The 14,093-nt window shown below is 28.0% G+C and overlaps 4 protein-coding genes across 7 annotated transcripts in view; 3 read left to right on the forward strand and 1 right to left on the reverse strand.

Moving 5' to 3' along the window:
• LOC126923801 (probable peroxisomal acyl-coenzyme A oxidase 1) overlaps positions 1 to 5,325 on the reverse strand; it is a 40,832-nt gene extending 35,507 nt beyond the window's left edge. Inside the window, exons 1-2 of the mRNA XM_050737643.1 lie at positions 5,072 to 5,325; positions 4,420 to 4,573 (exon numbers count right to left, since the gene is read on the reverse strand). Coding sequence (XP_050593600.1) covers positions 4,420 to 4,549 — 130 coding nt within the window. The 5' untranslated portion in view covers positions 4,550 to 4,573; positions 5,072 to 5,325. The remainder of the gene's footprint in view (positions 1 to 4,419; positions 4,574 to 5,071) is intronic.
• Positions 5,326 to 5,943: 618 nt separating this feature from the next.
• On the forward strand, positions 5,944 to 7,234 carry LOC126923843 (60S ribosomal protein L19). Its single transcript, XM_050737738.1, has 4 exons — positions 5,944 to 6,051; positions 6,399 to 6,505; positions 6,584 to 6,747; positions 6,850 to 7,234. The coding sequence occupies exons 1-4, from the start codon at positions 6,047 to 6,049 to the stop codon at positions 7,174 to 7,176; spliced, it is 603 nt and encodes a 200-aa protein (XP_050593695.1). The 5' UTR covers positions 5,944 to 6,046; the 3' UTR covers positions 7,177 to 7,234.
• A 443-nt stretch (positions 7,235 to 7,677) lies between these two features.
• Positions 7,678 to 10,746, forward strand: LOC126923811 (translation initiation factor eIF-2B subunit delta). 2 transcript variants are annotated; one of them, XM_050737679.1, is made up of 7 exons: positions 7,678 to 7,840; positions 8,289 to 8,411; positions 8,485 to 9,443; positions 9,525 to 9,652; positions 9,732 to 9,909; positions 9,989 to 10,169; positions 10,290 to 10,746. In XM_050737679.1, the coding sequence occupies exons 3-7, from the start codon at positions 8,526 to 8,528 to the stop codon at positions 10,496 to 10,498; spliced, it is 1,614 nt and encodes a 537-aa protein (XP_050593636.1). In that variant the 5' UTR covers positions 7,678 to 7,840; positions 8,289 to 8,411; positions 8,485 to 8,525; the 3' UTR covers positions 10,499 to 10,746. The 2 variants fall into 2 exon arrangements, with proteins under 2 accessions (XP_050593636.1, XP_050593637.1); XM_050737680.1 differs by having other exon boundaries at positions 8,289 to 8,348.
• A 469-nt stretch (positions 10,747 to 11,215) lies between these two features.
• On the forward strand, positions 11,216 to 13,797 carry LOC126923812 (uncharacterized). Of its 3 annotated transcripts, XM_050737682.1 has the most exons (7): positions 11,219 to 11,589; positions 11,676 to 11,809; positions 11,917 to 12,074; positions 12,180 to 12,235; positions 12,309 to 12,736; positions 12,828 to 13,052; positions 13,132 to 13,797. In XM_050737682.1, exons 1-7 carry the CDS (start codon positions 11,377 to 11,379, stop codon positions 13,415 to 13,417), a joined length of 1,500 nt encoding a protein of 499 aa, XP_050593639.1. In that variant the 5' UTR covers positions 11,219 to 11,376; the 3' UTR covers positions 13,418 to 13,797. The 3 variants fall into 3 exon arrangements, with proteins under 3 accessions (XP_050593640.1, XP_050593639.1, XP_050593638.1); XM_050737683.1 differs by having other exon boundaries at positions 11,216 to 11,589; positions 11,676 to 11,828; positions 11,917 to 12,235; XM_050737681.1 differs by having other exon boundaries at positions 11,917 to 12,235.
• Positions 13,798 to 14,093: the final 296 nt, after the last annotated feature.

Below are 14,093 nucleotides of genomic sequence, written 5' to 3' on the forward strand. Positions count from 1 at the left end.
TTTATATGGAATATGGACATAAGTTTCCTTTCAAATTCACAACCACCACATGATACTGCACTTCTTACAACACTTGTATGAAAATTTACCTTGGAATTCTTCATCAACATATTCTCCCGTGGTATCCTAAAGTCATGAAATCCGAGAAAGCCATTGTTAACGCCGTTCATCCCCAATTTTGTACCAATTTCTCCAATTATAATGCCTAAGAATTACATACAGATTAAATTTACTGTTTGCTATATCTATTGTTCAGCAAGTTATAAACAAGGAAGTTGTTTGATTTCATAATTATTGTTTGATAATGTGAACAGTTTGTTCTCTTTTTACACATTCCAATATAATATATAATTAATTACAAACGATTAAGACATTTATTTGTGTACCCTTTAAAGGTTCATGTGTCTCCACGTCTCTTAATTGTACAACAAACGGATGAATTCCCCTACATTCTCCCTGGGTGTATAATTGCGCAACGACTATTGCATGATTTGCAGTGTGACCCACTGAAAATTTTAATTGTAAATAAATCATACTGTTTTAGTGAACAACATTATTATTATGTTAAACAATTACAATATACTTACGTCCGCCTGGCCACCATTTGTAGGATGTCAAAGTTGGACTATTCAAAACGAACTCTTTCGTTTCCGGATCATACGTTGCCGTAGTTTCTAAACCCCTGAGAAACGTTCCATGGCCCAGTTCAGTCTAAGACAGAAGTGCAAGATTAAATCTACTTGAGAAACTTTTAGAATCTGTGACCATCTCGTTTAAAAAGAATGTTCTCCCTTACGTATTACCTGAGCATATGTTCCTATAACATCGCCAGCCCAAGCTCTGTTTATCCAATATGCTTGCTGTTCAGAATTTGCTTGTCCCAGAATAGAGGGTAGGAACATAGCATAATGCAGGACCAATGGATTTCCACCTTCGAACAGAGCAGATCCAAGTCTTGCTCCAAAGATATGTCTGCAAAGGTACTACATTGAGGATGTTTTCTTTTTTTGCTATTGTATAACCAAGGAAGTTCTATTATCCTTTAACACTGAAAGAAAATATCTAAATGATATAAAAAGAAGCTAATTTAATCTTTAGTATAATTATCCTCTTATTCCATAACATTGAGAAATATGACATTGTATATTTCGTTTTATCTAAAAATATAGGAATATTTTTCGTAAATGTAGGAATCTGTCTCATAAGGAGTATTGGAACTTGCTTGGTTATGTAACAGCTTCCTTGAGGTGAACTTTAAAATGCTTACAAAAGAAGATCAATATCTTCTTTTCCTGAGCTTTGCAATTCTCTAACTTTGTGAAGAACATTGCAGGCAATTCGTAAAGAATCTTCATATATTTCTTTATGGCTCTTATATTTCATTGCTACATTTTCTTTTAATGTCAGATCATCCAAAAAATATTGTTCTGAAAATAAAAATTGTCATATATAAGCACATATAAAATAATGAAAAAGGAAATAGAAAAATGGAAACACTAGTAGAATAAAATACAACAATTAAACACGTGCACAATTTTTAGTAGGGAACATTATAAATGCATAAAATTTTTAACAATTACTATTATTCGTTAACTGTTAATTTGCAGAATTAAATACAAAGAATATAATAGATATGTATTCACATTTAACATACATATGAAATGTAATGTAGTACATACTGCATAATGACTATGTTGTAAGTTGCAAATGCATACCAACTTGTATTGTATTGTATTTTAACTTCGTTTAATGTTTAATATATATAGATACGTTCCAATGTAGATGAAGTTAAACTCAATGTTTAAAGTCAATGTTTATGTCTTAGCAAATTTAGTAGTATTCTGAATAGAAATATAAGGACTATGTAAATTATTTTACAACAGAACTGATTTCCACTTTATTGTGTAATAAATATATTTTTAAAAATGTTATTGTGTCAGTGATATAGTAACAAAGTAAGGAAATATTAAACATAATGGGAAATAATGAAAAGAATAATGTCAATCAATTTATAGATAATTAATAAATAATACATAGCAATAATTTATTGCTTAATTATTTATTCATTTAATAATCTATTGTTCATTAGTCGCTTACAATAATTTTGGTTTATAATAATTCAATTTCACATATAAATGATACATATCACAAGTACATACATAATTAATTATGATAAAAATATTTTTAGATTATAATGTACGGATTGATGTGAAATTCAACTATATCGTTGATCACACGGTTGTTAGAATTTACATCATATATTAGAGTCGCAAATAAAATAAAATATTTAAGAATTGGTTTAAAGTTCTTCGAAACATAATCCATAATTTAAAAAAAAAAAAAAAAACAGAATCGCGAAGAAAATAGAAAAGGTCGTTTTTTTATAACTTTCATATCTTAATCTGTAATGAAAATTTAAACAATAAGTTTTGTAAATTTGTGTCAATTATATCCATGCTGGAAACTTCATTGAAATCAGTTGATGCAGGAACAAATGACAGGCAGTGATAAGTGAAAAAAGGTATTACAGTTACACGCTCAAAGTCGCGGAAAAATATGATTTGCATGACTTTTAACCGTTCGTAGATCATAACAACGATTACTAATTTCAATGAAATTTTCAGCATATATATTCATGTATAAATGACATAAATCTACAAAATTTATTTTTTTAATTTTTATTATAGACTCGGATAAAAGAGTTGTAAAAAGCGACGTTTACTGTTTTGTTCGCAATTTCAACCATAATTTCTTCAAAATTTTTTTACACATCATCTAATAAACAAATCTTTGTAACTCAAAAAAATTCAAGCCACGATCGGTCCTATTTTTAAAAAATCATTGCGTTTTAAAGGATGTGTCAATAGTATTCGATACTGTAATTCTTTGATAAAATAAATTTTTTTCATACATTTTTTGAGAGGCACATATCTTAAGAATGATTTCTCTAAATTTTATGAAAAAATCTATAAAACTATTTCTTCTACGTTCGGTATTGCGTACGCACAACATTGTACTTTTCTAAATTACTAATTAACTAAACGACAGAAGTATTTATATATTCTATGAAACTGATCTGAAGCTTTAGAACATGCTATCGTATTTTTTAAAAAACCTACCAAATAAAATATAATTATATTACTGATACACTTAATAAAAACATTTGGATCCGATTATTTAATATTTTTTTCATCATTATTATTGTGACACAATTTCAAACTGTAATTTAGAAATTTGTACTGAAAACATTATAAATGTATTATTACAACACTATTAAATTATGAGAAGCATTATGAGATATTATGAGAAACATTAAAGTGCATAATATAAAGATCGTTTGTATGAAGAATTTTCATTACGGATTAGGTGCCGTTGATTCTGATAATTAGTAGTGACTGAATTGTGTGAATTAGCAATGATTAATAGATCTGAATCCTGATTAATAGTAAAAAATGTAAATAATACATCTGTTTAACAAGAATCAACCTGATAGATCAGTTATTTTAAAAAACAGAATAGATCACTTATTATCCCTAGAACATCATCTAGGAATTTTTCTACTAAGAATTCTCATCTATTCATTCTATCAATGAAGCTGTTCAGTTTTCTCGCAAAAACCGATGCAGATTTTATATACTACCTGATATTACATAAATTTGATAAAGATATCAATAAATTTATTAGTGATAGTAAAAGAAAATTTTATCACTGATTATAGTTACAATTTACGTTCCATAACGAAATAATAGCATACAAATTTAAGAAATTCCCAGGAATTTAATATTTTCACAATTTCTACATAATATATATGTATTTAATTACTTTTAATTTTCGAACATATATAAAAACTTTTTTGTATAATTTATAAATACAATAAAAATCTTTGAGCGGAAATGATACATTTAGTACATATGTAGTATATGTAGTATATGTTTAGTATAATTCTTATCGCGAGATATAGGTGGTTATACATTATAGGAACCGATTTATATCTCTAATCTGAAACAAACTTTGAAATAACTTAATTACCAACTTCATTAACTGATAAAATTCTTTCCATTTATTTTCAGAATTAGCCATCTCGATAATACTTTAAATTTCGAATGAGAAACGTTTCTTTCATTAGTAGAATTGATATCAATTACTATTTGGTGGAAAACTTATAGTAAATGTATAGGTCAACAACATTTCTAATGCGTACCTAAACGCGATAATTATAATTAAAATTCTATATTTTTACAAATAAAATAGTAATATATAATTATATTTCGATCTCGTTAAAAGCAAATATTAATTTTGTTAAAATAGCAAGTATTAATTATGCTAGTTCTTAATAATTGCGAAAAAGAAAGAAATCACTTTGTCATGTTTGATAATTGGTGTTAAACTAAAGAGATAAATAATTCAAACTGCGTATACCTTGATCACGGCGTCTTTTCGTCTTTTCTGGACTGCCATCGAAAAGATACGTAACTTCCACAGGGTCAAACGTACATCTACTTCGTTCATATTGTAGATCCTTGTTCATGTTCATTTTCTGCTGCTTCATGTTATAGAGATTACTTTATACCGTCTACAAATATAAAAATGAATGCCAGATCGATCAACGCACTTATCTATCTTAATATTATCTGCTGCTCAAATGCACGATTTTATATATAAATAAGCGGTTATACGTCACAGTGATGAACTCAATGTCATGTTGTCATTAATGGTAGATATTCCCATTAAAATTTCTACTACAATTGTATATTATATGTGTATGTGACAGCTTGGAACCTTTATAACTGATTCACCATCTTTCTTTATAATACGGGCTATGACATATATATGTTCATACGAAGCAGCAAAATCGTAAATCGTAAAATAAATAATCAGTTACAGTACCGTCTGACATTTTAAGACTAATCGTCCCTATGTAATAGCTTGTATTACTTTAAGATTTAGTTGCTTGTAATAATTACTTGTAATATCTTTTAACTAACAGTCTTTTATTTACAACTAGAAAAGTTTCATACCATATTATTTTGAGAAATTATATAAAAAATAGTTTTTTGGGTATACACAGTACCTTGATTTTGTATTATACATTTTTTTGTACGGTCCTGGCCAAAGTACTAAGTCCTTGTGTACCCTCATGTCCATCTGTTCCCACCAATTTTTTCGTCTTATAAATGAAGCATGATTAATATTCGAACTTACTACTGCACTTGCACTGTACTTGCAATCTTATCGATACGAAAACGGTACCCACATTCGACATAACAACATAAAAAGGATATAACCCATTCTATATCACATCTTTGCTTATTGACCAGTCCCCTTTTTGGCGGGAAATTATAATTTCGAATATGTCTCGATCATATATCAAGTTATATGTCAGGACCCCTTTGCATAATTGGACTAATATTATTACTGAAACTTTTTCAAGTAAGAAATTACAAGTTATCAGACTGAAAAAGAGGAGGCAAAAATATAAGAACAGTTCTTCATATTCAATATATTCCAACGTGTTTTAGAAGTAAGTTAGATTGGAAACATATTTCATAGAATATTTACGTCATAATGCCTTAACTTAATTTGTCGCATTTTATTGTTATTATTTAATAATTTGAGCGATATGTTTTACATATTATATAAATGTAGACATTCCTCTATAAAATAGTATTTGAATTTTTGCATTTCATGTATTCATTTCGAAATTATGGTCATTTGAAGTTAGAACTCCAATTCACCTTTCGGGGCCCCATCAACTTCAGCTTTGATACACATTACAAATTACAAATCAGCTTATTATCTTAGTTACCATAAAATAAAAGAAATACATGCATATATTAAAAAATATTTTTCACCATGAAAAAAATGATAAATGATGCTTTTTTGATTTGGAATATTTTCATAATCACCGATACAATAGTACTGAATTTGTAAAATTATTCAAAATAATATTGTCCTTCTCTATTACTTCCGCTTAATGTCGATACGTAGGAAATATTGATTCCGCCATCTTACAATTCTTTGCTGAAGGGAACTTGTACACTTCGTTATGAGGTACGGATCGTCCAGAAATTTATAACTACATTTTAACAATATCCACTCAAATTTAATTCGTATTATTTACAACATCAATAGAAAGATCTGTATTAACTAGTATTTACTTAAAATTATTATATTTTACACATTTTATATTGAATAATTTGTTGACGACTGACCACATGGTTTCGTGATTGAGATTTATGTATTTTAAGTGTATAATTTCATATCTAGAAAATTACAATTAAATTGTAGTAATTGTTGTGTATATAAATCATATCAGAATGACGTTTTAAAGCGATAAAAACTGTATTTGATATTAATAATTGGTTATCACAACATAACCTCACTTTTTGATGTTTCAGTTCGTTAAAACTGCAGAAGAGGCTTGCAGCCTCTGTTATGCGATGTGGTAAAAAGAAGGTCTGGTTAGATCCCAATGAAATCAATGAAATTGCAAACACAAATTCTCGTACGTTCTTCTGTGAAAATTAAATTCTGACTTCTATTGATGTATATAAGTTTTTATTTACTTATTTTTCTTCTTAAGGGCAAAGTATTAGGAAGCTGATTAAGGACGGTCTTATTATTAAGAAACCTGTTGCTGTTCATTCGAGAGCTCGAGTTCGCAAAAATACAGAAGCTAGACGTAAAGGGCGTCATTGTGGTTTTGGTAAAAGGAAAGGTACAGCAAATGCTCGTACACCTCAAAAGGTAAATATAAATTTTCTTAATTATCCTTTGGAAAATCATTTCTTCGTTACATACATAAATTATAATAGTGTACTAAAGATAAATTATGTTATTTCTTTGTAGGACCTTTGGATCCAAAGAATGAGAGTTCTTCGTAGACTCCTGAAGAAATATCGTGAAACAAAAAAGATTGATAGACATCTCTATCATTCCTTGTACATGAAGGCTAAGGGTAACGTGTTCAAGAATAAGAGAGTTTTAATGGAATTCATCCATAAAAAGAAGGCTGAGAAAGCGAGAGCAGAGATGCTTTCGGATCAAGCAGAGGCTCGTCGTACTAAAGTTAGAGAAGCGCGTAAACGCAGAGCAGAACGTATTGCTACAAAAAAACAAGAATTACTACAGTCATACCAGCGTGAAGATGAAGCCGCAGCAGCGCAAAAAAAATGATCTAACAATTTTACAAATTGTTGTATAAATAAAATCTAAAAAACATTACTTCTTTTAATCTGACTGCTGATTACCATTTTTATTCTTTGTAAGGATGTGAGATACATATATAATTTGCATATATAATACATGCATAAAAATAAATTCATATAACATAACAGTTTACTCAATAATAGTGGAACGACTTTTTAAGTAATTAATATTATCATTATTTATTTTAATTATTCTAATTGATCATAATAACCTGAAGTGGAATATTAGTCGTGTTGAATATTTAATTTTTATTTGATGTGTTTTTTAATTTTATACTTTAATGAAATTTTTTATATTAAGAATCACATTTCCTTCAAATAAATTATTTACTGCTAATATATTTATAAAAGAAACTATCAATTATATATGTAGTTCAAATTTATATATCGAAATCTGAATATTTATTTAATATTTCTATAAATTTAATTTCCGTAAAAATTATAGCATAAGCTAAGAATTTGTTTTTAAAGCTGATATATAATTGTGTCTACAGATGGAAGCACTGTTATTTCCTAAATCCATAGGATATAGGGAAGGTATCGAGTATATAACCAAAATTTGACTAAAAATTAAGAAACACTATTCTTTCAACGACATACGCTTTTAAGAAATATATATTGCAATATAAAAGGTATTTATGTCAAATATGGAATATTCAAATGAAGAATTATTTTATTCTGAAGTCCATTAAAAATAAAGCATTCGCAATAGGTTAGGAACATGAAATTATGGCGTACGAAATAATAAAATCTTGAAATAAAAAAGATAATAAAATATCGTTTACCAATGTAAATAACTTTTTTACAAAATTGTATCTATGCTGCACCCGTATGAAGCAATTTATATATTCTAACAAATAGGCTTATTCAATAATAAATATTATTTCGTAATACATTTTAAGTAATGTAAATTGTATAACGGGTCGTCATATCTATATTTAAAGAGTAATATAAAAGATATATTTAATATTTTGTATTATATGAACGATAATTATTTTAATAAATGAATAAATATTTCCAAGGAAAAATGATATTTTAATCAATAGTTTATGGTTTTTAAAGTTGAATTATTGTTTACAGCTGTATATTCCTCATGTCTTACTGAGAACTGATACAGTGATGACGGAGCAAGAGGAACATGTCCGTAAATATTTATATGTTTCAACTTAGTACAAGAATTTCTAATTCCTTTCTTTTCATATTGTACGATTATTTTCCTATGTAATTGAGAAGATTATTAATTCAAATTCATGAAATTGATGAAATTTGTTTGCAGAGGATACTGAATTTGGCAGATCAGCAGTTACACCAATCAAAATGACTAACAAAAAAGGAACTGTTCCAGAAAAATCAAGAGAGGAAATAAAAGCAGAACGCGAAGCAAAGAAAGCTGCTAAAGCTAATGCTAAGGCAAAGGCTAAATCCACTAAAACATCAAACAAAGACCCTTCGGATAATAATAAACCTATCCCTTCCAATAGTATTAAGATTAAAAAAAGCAATGGTATACCAGAAACTGTAACTAGCAAAAATATTGAATCTCCTAATGAAGTACTAGTACCGGTATCGGAACCAGTACCAGTACCAGTACCAGTAATCAGTAAGACTCCAAATACATGTGAAAAAAATGAGAAAATAGTACTAGAAATCAGTAATGAAGGGAAAAGCAAAGCGGTATTACGAGCTGAAAGAAGAGCAAAGCAAGAAGCACAAAGAGCTGCCAAACAACAAATTTTATCAGAAAAAAATAAAGTTAGAAGAAAGGAAGAAGATAATAATAATAATAATAGTAATAAGCCTGTAACACACACTACCAGTGTGACAGATGTAGTGAAAAAAGTATCAACACAAAAAAAAATCATTCAAAAAATTAACACTCATGAAATAAATCTGTTCAAACATTTATATCACGAAAGAGAACAGGCCATTGCTGATGTATCCTTTGTCAATTCGAATATACACCCGGCAATAATTAGATTAGGTACGCAATATGCGAGCAAAGTAATTGTAGGCAGCAACGCAAGATGTGTTGCTCTTTTAGCTGCTGTTAAGCAACTTATTCAGGACTTTGAGAGACCACCACAGGCTGACTTTATCCGAGGTTTCGAAGCAAATTTGCAAGAATCTGTAGCCTACTTGCATCATTGTAGGCCATTGGCTGTTTCAATGCAGAATGCATTAAGGCACTTAAAATGGCAAATGACACAGTTTCCCTCTTCATTGTCTGATGAGGATGTGAGTAATTTTATATACATTTTCGTTTGATATATGTTTGATGATATTTTTGAAATGAAATAAAAATATCGTATGTTTTAGGCAAAAAATAAATTAAGTAATGCAATAGATACTTATATACGGGAGCAAATAGAGCTTGCCGATAAGGCAATATCGATAACTATACAAACTAAAATATCCAATGGAGATGTTATCTTAACTTATGGCTAGTGAGTTCTTTTTTTGAAGACATCTTAGAAAGCTTCTGTTTATTTTCAACATTTGCAATAAAATTTATATTGTTTACAGTTCATCTTTGATACATAAAATATTGCTAGACGCGCACACTGCGGGTAAAGAGTTTCGTGTTATTGTCGTGGATGGAAGACCATGGCTAGAAGGGAAAGAACAACTTAGGCGTTTGGCAAAACATGAAATTGAATGCTCTTACATTTTAATTAATGCTTTAAGTTATGTGATGCCTGAAGTAAGCAGAACTGAAAAATGATTTTTATATTACTTAAATACTTTTTAAGATTATTGATAATAATAAGACTACTGAATAGGTAAGCAAAGTGTTTCTTGGTGCTCATGCAATATTAGCGAATGGTGCGGTAATGTCGAGGGTTGGAACCGCTCAGGTTGCCTTAATGGCCAGAGCGTTTAATATTCCAGTGTTAGTCGCTTGCGAAACCCATAAGTCTTGCGAACGCGTACAGACAGATTCTATTGTCTATAATGAATTAGGTAAGCAGAGGACTTTATGCTTGTTTTTATATCACCAATTTATTTATTCATAATTATTTTATATTAATATAATGTGTCTATATATTTTTATTTTTTTCTCTATTGATGATTCATTCATAGGAAATGCAGATGAGCTAGTACAAGATTATGGAAATGGTGCGCAAAAATCATTATTAACGAACTGGAAAACAAGAAAGTCGTTGAATCTTTTAAATATTATGTACGATGTTACACCAGCTAATTTAGTGACAGCTGTTGTTACAGAATTAGCCATTCTACCATGCACTAGTGTTCCTGTGATTTTACGTATTAAGCCATCAGAGATATAAATTTTACTATGCCTCGATTATTTCACATAGCATTCAAATATCAATATAAAACGTGTAATTACCGCGTTCTCTATACTCGTGTATATAAATTTGTTTTTATCCGAACTTTCAAAATTGTAACATTTCAAGAACAGCAGGGAAATATACACTGCGACTTGCTTTTTTACTCATGCCTTTAAAGGAATTATTTTACATACTATTATTGTATATTATGTTGTATACTTTAAAATAAATTTCTGAAACCTTAATTGTATAATTATATTTTGTTAGTATATTTCTGTGCTATTAGAATAGAGCATTGTAAGAAATAACTGAAAGATACAATATAACATACTACTAAATTTATTGAAAGAAAAAGGCATCTCCACATTAAAAAATTGTAATTTTGTGATATCTCTATATTTGTAAAATTATTATTCACATAAATTTTAAACAAATAATTACTCTTTTCAAATAATTAAAATACATCACATCCTTTCTTTTCTATTACTTCATGAACTAGAATATAAATCAGAAGGATATAATATTTTAAAGCCATTTATAATTCATTAATTTTATGGACTTATGCGTAATTTTATGGTATTGTTTCATGAATAAAATTCAGATTCATCTAACCTCATGATGGTTTTTAGAATATTAGTAATAACATAGAAGAAAACATTTTATCATAAATTGTACTTATTATTTTTTATAATCGTATAAATCCGTGACATCTAAAATAACTCTGAATTATTCATATATACGTTTAATTGACCTGAATTTTATAGTTTAAATGCATAAAAATAATATTTTTGTTTTCTAGGTTAACCTTAAAATATTTTAATTGTTTTCCCTTTTCCGATGTCTAGCTAATTATTTGTAAATAAATATAAATTAAAATGCTTAGCAAAAGATTTTCAACAAAATACGTCATAAAACAATTCGGAAAATTAATTTCTCCTTTTTCAACTCAACTAAAAATTGATGACATGTTAAATACAAATTTAAATCTTGATGATGATACTATTGAAGAACTTTATGAAGACATGAAGAAGAGTAAAATTATGGAAATATCGAAGGATCAATTTGTTCGGAATTGTATAATATTGCGTGTAAGTATGATTTATTCATAATATTATTGAATGTTACACAATTTATCTATTATTAATAATTCGTTAATTTTATCCTGTTTTACTAGAATTTGAATGTAAGATTAAAGAAGAACAAATATTTGCAAGAATGCTTAGTACTCAACCCTAAAATCTTGAAGAATAGAATTCTTGTGCTTAAAGAAGTGGGCGTAGAATCTGTAGGTTTATTTCATATTATACGGTATGTCAATTATTTTTAGGTAAATAAGGTCACACTTTAAAGCTCAAATATAATATTTTGTAACTATAAATTTTAACTTATAATATGCTATTATTTCTTTATTTTAGGTTTCCAGTGTTAATGCGAAAAAGTGTGATTAAGTTCAAAAAGATAAATGGCATTTCATCTACACAAAGTGTTATGAAAACTGTATTTTCTAATATAGGCATGAAAGTTCATATACCTGAGAAAAAATTGATGAAAAGCGAGATTAATATGCGAATTGGTGAATATTATCAATTGTGTATGTTATACCATAAAACATATCATGTGAAATTGCATGATGAATTCTTTTATAAAAACAAGAAAATGAAATATTTAAGTCTTTCAGAAATGTCTAAAATGCTAGATGTGCTGAGAAATAAATGTCTGTTTGATGTAGAATTCGTAAGTATAATTGTTTTGAGAAAAAAATACATTAATTTATAAATAGCCTAATCTAATACAATATTTTTTACAGTTAAAACAACACAAATACCTTTTAAATGTGGATGTTGACAACGTTGAACAATTTTTAAATGAATTTAAATACGTAAAAATAAGTAATAAAAATATAATTGAAATAATAAGAATATATCCCCGACTCCTGCTTCGTGATGCAAATGAAGTAAAAGAATTATTACAACTTTTCCAAAACTTTAAAATACCAACTGAATCTTTATATACTGTAGTGAAAGCTTTGGAAATGAAAAAAGACACGTTCTTAAAACGATATATGTCTATTGAAAATAACTTAGAGTTAGCTATGTGGTTGCAGCATCCCCGAATCTTGTTTATGATTTATTTATACAAAGTGGTCATAAATCGTTCAACATATATGAGACGTATGAACTGTATATACAATGCAAATGTTCACATATATACATCAAGTAGTAAATTCTTTTCGAGGTAACCATTCTGATCAAATAGGATATAAATGTTATTAATAATTGTAGTATGATGTATATTTAAATTCTTTAACAGTAATTCATAATTTTAGATTTATGGCAGGAGATGTTTGTTTTACAGCAGTAAGAAAAAATTTAACATATATTTTGAGGAAAGAACTAGGGCATGACAAGGTTCATGTTATGTCTTCTATTCAAAAACATCCTTATTGGAAATATGTTCCACTGATACGCATTAATCAAACGATACAATATTTGAAGAAAAATTTTTCAATAGATGATATATGTAAAAATATTCACATTATACTTTATCCAATGTAAGAAAATATTTACATTATCTAAAAATATTGAAATATATTATATATAAATAGTAAAATACATATTATATTAATATAGGTCGACAGTTGATAATACATTAAATTTGCTGTACAAAGAATATTCCTTACAAGGTAGACATAATTATACTCCTACACAATATTTGGCATTATGCTTGTACAAGTTAGAACAAAAACATCATTTCACCGGGGACGCCGTGTGGCAAACCGATATGTCGGTTTTCAAACCAAATTTTTTGGGGGATACATATGAGACTCATAATCTTGTTGATCTTATAAATGATGATTGCAATGAAGTGATCAATTTAAATGGAACAGCATGGCTTGAACATTTACTACAATGCTAAGTGCGTATGAAAGATATATAAAGGACTTCATAAAGCATAACAATTAAATATTTTGGCAAAATTAGAAACTAACTCTTTCAACAATTTTATATGCGATAATATCATAAGGATTTTACAAGATTACTAATGTTGTTTAAACAACGTAGTATATATCTTTTTATCCAGAATACATTTTAAATGAATCATAATCCATATTCTAAAACAAACTGATTTAAAGATTTGTCTAAAAATATTTTATTTTTGCCTATTAACCTTTGCAGTTTAGTTATACATATTTTCAATTGTCATGCTTTATGTGATTTATGTATCTGTAGGTTACAATAAATTTGTTATTGATGTAGCAAAATTTTTGCTTAAAAATATAACTTTATTTAATTTGGTATTGTCTGTTTTTGTCGATGACCTTTTGCCATCTTTCAGGCAGTATCATAATTCCATGTTCATAAAACTTCTGATTCTTGACAACAAAAAGCTGAATTAAATGTGATTTTACATTATCAGCGTCATTAAAAATTTTACCATTTGTGGAGTTCTGCATGGAACGAAATAAATGGTAATTTGAGGGCGCAAGGTCAGGGTTATATGGTGGATGTGACAACACAACCTAACCTAGTACCAATAATTTTTGGCAAGTGACCAAAAATGTGTGGGGTTTTGCATTATTAAGGGAAAACAA

The sequence above is a fragment of the Bombus affinis genome, chromosome 14 (genome assembly GCF_024516045.1).
Source record: "Bombus affinis isolate iyBomAffi1 chromosome 14, iyBomAffi1.2, whole genome shotgun sequence".
Lineage (NCBI taxonomy): Eukaryota > Metazoa > Arthropoda > Insecta > Hymenoptera > Apidae > Bombus > Bombus affinis.